At 38.3% G+C, this 7,724-nt stretch overlaps 1 protein-coding gene across 1 annotated transcript in view; it reads right to left on the bottom strand.

The window, feature by feature from the left end:
* Positions 1-988: 988 nt before the first annotated feature.
* LOC109394738 (myosin regulatory light chain 12B) overlaps positions 989-7,724 on the bottom strand; it is a 19,157-nt gene continuing 12,421 nt past the window's right edge. The window contains exons 2-4 of the mRNA XM_019665122.1: positions 7,095-7,293; positions 3,099-3,260; positions 989-1,485 (exon numbers count right to left, since the gene is read on the bottom strand). Coding sequence (XP_019520667.1) covers positions 1,313-1,485; positions 3,099-3,260; positions 7,095-7,278 — 519 coding nt within the window. The 5' untranslated portion in view covers positions 7,279-7,293 and the 3' untranslated portion in view covers positions 989-1,312. The remainder of the gene's footprint in view (positions 1,486-3,098; positions 3,261-7,094; positions 7,294-7,724) is intronic.

A 7,724-nucleotide genomic window follows, 5' to 3' on the forward strand; every position in this document is an offset into this window, starting at 1 on the left:
CAGGAATCAAACCACTGTTGCTCAGAGGTCATACTCTTGAACAAGTTCTTAACCAACTGAGCCACTCAGCCAGCCCTAAACAATATGTAATTTTAAGCAGACAAAAAACCAATACATTTTAAAGTGTGGGAATAGCATTGGGAACTTTTTCTAATAGATTTTTCCCTTTTTTAGGTTTTTCTACAAATATTACTTGGCCTTGAGAATTTTAAACGAGCTCATAGCAGCAGCCTTATCTTTTTCAGTTCTTCCCTACATTCTACACCACATGAAATGCCTTCAAACATTATATTGCTTATAATCTTTTGTCTTCTATTTTTTACCTTGATAGAATTTTCTGAAATTGTATTCAAATAATAAATTTCCAAAAAAATATTTTAAATTCAATGACTACAAAATTATGTTAGAATGTACGGAAATGTCCTGACCTTTTAGGCATTTGGGGCTTTTCATAGAGAGCACAGGGGCTTCAGCACTATAAGCTCTGGAGTTAGGCGTCCCAGGATGGAATTCCAGCTCTCGCTTACTAACAGTGACTCTGATCAATCACTCAACTACTCGGAGCTCAGTTCCCTCACTTGAAATACGAGGCTAACAGAAATCTATCTCACGAGGTGGTTGGGAAGGTTCAGTTAAAATCGTCTATGTGCAATGCTTTATCCACGTAAATGTTCAATAATAACTAGAGTTTTGCCTCATCTTAGACTCTTAGATCAACATCTGAGCATTTTCTCAGATACATTCTATATTTATAATTTAGTAGTTTAAACATCTGACTTATGAGAAGCATGAAAACGACAAAGGCTAACTAGTTTTTACTGCATGTTAATTTGTACTTAAAATTTGTGAAGAATGTTGTCCCGTATATGTGAAAAATCAGTTCAACCATGAAATCTAAATTATATAAAGTTGAAAATCTGAAAATCGAACTACCCCCACCTACCAGTTGTTTAACTTTCCATTATATTCCATTTGAGTCAGCATAACCTTGATTTCAAAATAGCATTTTTATTATATAAAAATGTAAAAATCCAGCAAAACCAGAAATACTGAATATATTTTCCTGGGCTTTCACATTTGTTGATTTTTATTCGCAGTCTCTTTTTCAACACAATTTACAACCTCATCCCCATTTATAGTCTGATTATACAAGTGCTAAGTGGCAGAAAGGTCTAGAATAAATACATAAAAAAAAAAAAAGAGGCAAAGCTGTGAAACTAAGTTGCATGCAATAGGTTTATGAGGGTGGGGAAAGTGTTGGGGAAATAGAGTAGTAGACAAAGTAATTGGAAGGTTTTAGTTGAAAGTTCTTTCAGTCATCTTTGTCTTTTGCTCCATGTTTAAGGATGCGTGTGAACTCAATGTAATTGAAATTTCCCTTTTTGTCAATAGGTGCTTCTCGGTACAGCTCATCCACTTCCTCGTCTGTAAACCGATCTCCCATTGTTGTCAGCAGCTCTCTCAGGTAATCTTCCTGAATGGTGCCTGCAAGGCAGTAGGAAGAAGGGAGTGGTGAATACCTGGCACATCAATGGTTCATTTCTAAACTAGGTCAGTATTACAAAATATTTCAGAATATCCATATTTACACACAATAAATTAGTGAACTAAGACAATATGTAGCTATATCATTATGTTTTCCTATTACTTTTAGGGTTCTTTATAATATTAGATTAAATCACTTTAAAAGCTCAGTTAACATATTGTGGACCGGTGACGCAGATTTGCATCTATATATTTAAATGCCCCGACCTCAATGTGTTAATAGATCATATGTTTACAAAATTGATTTTAAGCAAGTGTTTTCTAGAGGAGAAAAAAAATCCTGTATTTCAGAGATATGAAAAAAAGAGCAGCTACCCAGAAAAAAGGGCAGTGCTGCCAAAACCAAGTGTGCATGAAGGATAACGCAGTTCTGACAGGTAGAGGTGGGGAAGCAGGAAGGAGGGTTCAAGGTATATCTGAGGATGTAATGTGGGTGGCTGAACAGAGGGTTACTGTAGAAGAAAAGGGGAAAAGGAAAGAAGAAAAATGAATAGCTAGGCTTCACACAATTTAAAATAACAAACAAAAAAAAAACCCCTAAGATTTTAATTGTTAACGTTTGTTAACTATATTGCCAGGTGCCGTTTTTGTTTTAAGAAATGTGTCATTCGTTGTGCGAACATCATAGAGTGACTTACACAAACCTATTGGGTTGTCGGAAAACTCATGATGTATTTTTCTGTTTTTCATTGCAAAAATGTGTCATGACTTTTCTGACAACCCAATAGATGGTAGAGCCTACCACACACCTAGGCTATATGGTATAACCTATTGCTCCTAGGCTACAAGCCTGTACAGCATGTTAGTGTACAAAACAACATGAGATTAAATCAAGCACAAGAGAAAATGATGTGATCAAGAGACAAGGAAAACATGAGATCTATGAGGCTGCTGCTGGGATGTAGCATGGCATACTGTTAAACAGCAAATTTCAAACTTTTATAGGTAAAGTATACTATAAAATAACAAAAAGTATAGTATAGTACATACGCGAACTAGTAACATAGTCATTCATTATCATTATCAGTATTATGCACTGCACATAATTGTACGGACTACACTTTTATACGACTGGCAGTACAGATTCGTTTACACCAGCATCACCACAGACAGGTGAGTAAAATGTGCACTAGGATGTTATGATGGCTATGACATCACTAGGGCAGCAGGAATTTTTCTACATTATAATCTTGTGGAACCAAGACTGTGATGCTGTCTGTTCTTGACCAAAACAGCATTATGCAGTGCATGACTGTATACTTTTTGGTGCAATTTGTAGTCTCTTGAAGAAGTAGATTTAACTATTTAATAGACAATTCTCCCTTTGGCTTTCAAGCAGCTCAGAACCAGATTCAAAGATGAACACCACGAACTGTGTAGCTCTATGACTTACATACCTGTGTCCTAGCCATTCTCAGTGGTACTGTCTACTGTAAATGCCAGTTTCTCTGTATTCATTTTTTAAAAAATTTTGTTTTACTTATCTTTTTCATTTCCTAAAAAGTGTTTCATATAGACTGGAAGAAGGCTGGGCATCAACAAAGACCACTCACCAGTTGCTTCTTCATCAAAGCAAGCAAAAGCATTTCTGATGACATCTTCTGGATCTGTGCCATTTAACTTCTCACCAAACATTGTGAGGAACATGGTGAAATTTATGGGACCCGGAGCCTCATTCATCATGGCATCAAGGTATGCATCCGTTGGATTCTTCCCTATAAGAATTCACATTTTAATATTTAAAGACAAAGAACTAATTTCAATAAATTATTGTTTTGTTATGCTCCCCAACATATTTTTAAAAGGTACATCATCATCACATGAAACTAATTTTTCAATTAACTTGCATTAAAACATTTTTAAAAGATAATTTTTTTTTAAAGATTTTATCAGGGAATTGGGGAAGGGGACTAGCCAAGTTGTCCTTCAATCTTAGTTGTGGAGGGCGCAGCTAGTTCAAGGTGCCGTGTTTAATCTTACTTGAGAAGGAGGGGCCGGGGCATAGGCCCCCATCTCATGCAGGAGTGGAACTGGCAACCTTGTTGTTAGGAGCACGTGCTCTCACCAGCTGAGCCATCCTGCTGCCTACTGGCAGCTCAGCGGCAGTTCAGCTCGGGCACAGCTCACTGGCCCATGTGGTAATTGAACCAGAGACCCTGTTGCTCAGAGCTCGCGCTCCTAACCAACTGAGCCACTTGGCCGGCCCCTTAAAAGGGAATTTTTGACAACATCAAAAATCTGATACATTATAAAAATAAATTCTGGGCTTAGGTTGAATGTTGTTCATTTATTGATACTTTCTGTAATCTTTCCTCCAAAATTTAAAAACAAACACCACTCGGGTGGCCGGTTAGCTCAGTTGGTTAGAGTGCACCAAGGTTGCTGATTCGATCCCCACATGGGTCACTGAGTTGCACCCTCCACAACTAGATTGAAACAACTACTTGACTTGGAGCTGCTGCGTCCTGGAAAAACATTCTGTTCCCCAATTAAAAACAAACAACCAACCAACCAACTAACAAACACCACTTGCAACTATGGACCAGGCAATGCCACATTATTACATCTTGAATGTTGATAAATTAAAGGTCCATCAGGGCACTTCAATACCAGTGATTTAAAAAATCTACATATCCATATTTCCAATTGTGGTACTGTTGCCCAAGAATTGGTATGCTTCGAAAATTATTTATGGGCTGGCCGAGTGGTTCAGTTAGTTAGGAGCGCGAGCTCGGAGCAACAGCGGTTCGAGTCCCTGCCCAAGCTGAGCAGCCGCTGAGCTGCCAAAAGGTGGCAGGAAGCCTCAGCTAAAAAAAAATAAAAAAAAATTATAAGTTGGTCATTTAAGCTAAAACTATCAGGTTGATTTAGAATTGGGAGATCATTTTGAACAATGTTACATACTATTTCGTTGCCAGACATATCCCCAAATGCTGTCGACTCAGGTTGCTGGACTGCAGTCTTGTTTAGTATTGTTCAAACTGGGAATCTTAATCTCAGTTCCAACTGAGAACACCAGAAGAGGGAGCTCTTCTAATGCAGTGGTAACTGCTCTGACCCTCCTTCCCTCGAAGATGGGAGAAATTCCCCTGGAGTGGCCAGACATGGTAGGAGTAACAATGGGCTCCTCTTTGACCAGGCATTTGTGAGGCCCCCAAGGTGTAGAAAAATAAACACGGAGGGGTCTAGAATAGTGAGTTTGAATCCCACTGTTGTATGTGACCTACGAGAAAGTGGCAGCTGTATAGCGTTTACTTTTTTTAATCTGTAAAATGGACTGGTTAAATTTGGCATCTGAAAAGGTACCTTTCAACATTAAGTTTATATGATTCTCCATGAAAAGAACATCTATAAGTTAGATATTCATATCAAAAGAAACATCTCAATATTACACCCAACTAAATGCTAATGATAGTCCAATCTAGGATTATGGCTTATAAGTAAAGTTTTAATCTTGGGAATTTGGATGAAATTTAAATGCCAAGTTGGCATCTGTCTTATTGCATTACAATCTTCATTCAGTATACCTACTCAACATACCAATATAAAAAAAAAAATCAACCCAAAGTTAATCTCAAGATTCATTGAATAAGTAAAAGGAGCTAAAAAGACCTATTTTTCTACCTTTAGATTTTATTATTTTTATTATTTATTATTTTTATTTTTTAGAGATGTTATTGGGGAATTGGGGGAGGGCAACAGCATTGGGGACTCAGGGAAGGGGAACAGACAAGTTGCTGTCTTTTTGTTCTTTAGTCTAGTTGTGGAGGATGTCACTTCACTGGCCCATGTTGGTGTTGTGATCACTGCGCTCTTCCCGGCTGAGGCAGTTGGTCGCCAGCCATTGAACGGTCGCTCACGGCGGCTCATGGCAGCTCTCACTGGCTGCTGGCCAGCTCATAGCAGCTCTCAGTAGCTCACAGCAGCCCACTGCAGCAGGGGCTGCAGCCAATGCCATCACTGGCCACTCATGGCAGCCCAACTCCAGGTTGAGCTGTTGTTCACCATCTTAGCTATAGAGAGGGCAGTATCACTGGCCCATGTGGGAACCAGTAGCCCTGCTGTTCAGAGCTCGCACTCCCAAGCCAACTCTTAACCAACTGAACCAGCCCTCTACCTTCAGATTTAACCCAACTCTCTTGTAGCAATTTTTTTGGGGAAAAAGTGACCCAAAGCTGTCACGAGAACATGGGTACAAAAAAGACACAGGGATATAAAATGCTAAGCACCTATGGACCCATTCAAGGAATCCAATGTAATTTGTTGATTTGAAAGGTAAATATGTGTCTTTAAAGGCACAGAATTCCCCGAAACAGAAGGCCCTAAAGTCAGCCTCTTACTCTACTGTCACTCGTTCATCCAACAAAAATTGAGCATTTAGTACGATCATGGTACTGGCTTGACTGTTCAATCTTTGCAATATAACTAAGTCCCACAATTTTCCTCAGTGGCCTGCTTTAGTAGTGACCTGCTCAGAAGAGTACACTTAGCTATTCTGAGTGGAAAAAAAAACACTGGGATTGTACCTACCTGCAAGTCAACAAATAAGATCAGTATCCTGATTCTACTCTCACTCTGAATAAAGGAAATGTCACAAAATGTTAACAATTGGTGAATCCAGGTAAAGGATGTACACATTTGCTGTCAACTTTTTGAAGGCTTAAAAATTTTCAAAATAATACATTAGAAGAAACAATTTAAAAAAAAAGGAGGAAGAAAATCGCATTGTGGTTACTAAAAGGAAAAAACTAATGACCTCTCTCTTTATCCTCTGGCCCTCTACTGCCCTTCTGGCTAATAGTCAAACACAAGAACACTCCGGAGTGTACAGCTTAACTGGACGCCATCCCTGACCCGTGCCCCCTTCCCTGCTAGTCACTCTGGTCTATGGAGAACTCCTAGGCTTGCCATTCCTTTCTTCCCAACTATAAAATCACTGCTGACTCCGAGCAGAACATGGAGGACTGTCTCTCCCTTCTTTTTAAAATGAAAACAAACAGCAACAAAATCATGTAAGAAATAATAAAATAACACCCACATGACCAAAATAACAAAGGACAGTTATGTTTTAAATCTTTTATCTTTAGTTTTTCTTCAGTTACAAAAAAAGTTATAAACAAAATTGTGAAAGCCCCCTTTCCTGTGTTCTTTTCCAATAGCACTGCCCTTCTTCCCAAGACAATCATTATGATTATTGTCACCTCCTATCTATAACCCATCCTCAATCTTTATTACTAACTATGCTATACTATTAGCTACACATTTTGTTTTAAATTCTGATATTTTGCCACCGTGGCTTTTCACCTAGTAGACCTATCATATTTGGCTGACAGGAACCCAGGTCTACCTGGCCAAGTACCTGCCAGGTTCCCACCCCTGCAGGCTAATCCTATTACAACTGGCCAAGTCCCACCATAGCACCTCCCAGACATCTCTCAGTAGCCTGTGAGACAAGGACAGGAATATTTGTACATCACACAGAAAATAATTCATAAAACACTGAATTATGATTTTGGGGAAGCAGGCTTATTAAGAATATAAAAGTCTACCTAGAGAAGCAAGCATATCATGCAAATCTTCCTTGTCAATGAAACCATCTCTGTTCTGATCAATCATGTTAAAGGCCTCTTTGAACTCCTGAATCTGTGACTGGTCAAACATGGCGAACACATTGGATGTAGCGCGCTGGGGGCGCTTCTTGGTGGTCTTGGTCTTTGCCTTTTTGCTCGACATGGTGGCTGTTTAATTCTAGAGTTAAAAAGAAAAAAAAGAACATAAAGCAAAAAATAATGCAAAAAAAGAACTTATAATACATGATGTTAGTGAGTAAAAATGTCTTAATGTAGATTACTTCATTTGAGTAGGAATATATACTGAAATTTTATTTCCAATGTGACATTTAAATGGTTAGAAAAAAAGCAGTTCTGAAAAAAAAATTATTGATGTAGCTTCCCCCCTATTTCATTAAACTCATATTAAAACAATAGAAATTATTGACGTAGCTTCCCCCATTTCATTAAACTCATACTAAGTGGGAATTAATTTTAAAATATGTAACAATACCTAGCATTTACTAAGTGCTTACTATGTGCCAAGTACTGGGGCTCCCCTAAAGAGAAAGTCTCTAAAGTTGACATCTTATTTTCATAAGGACTGTCCTTTTTTTTTTTTTTTTTTTT

Source organism: Hipposideros armiger, unplaced genomic scaffold, assembly GCF_001890085.2.
Source record: "Hipposideros armiger isolate ML-2016 unplaced genomic scaffold, ASM189008v1 scaffold_433, whole genome shotgun sequence".
NCBI lineage: Eukaryota > Metazoa > Chordata > Mammalia > Chiroptera > Hipposideridae > Hipposideros > Hipposideros armiger.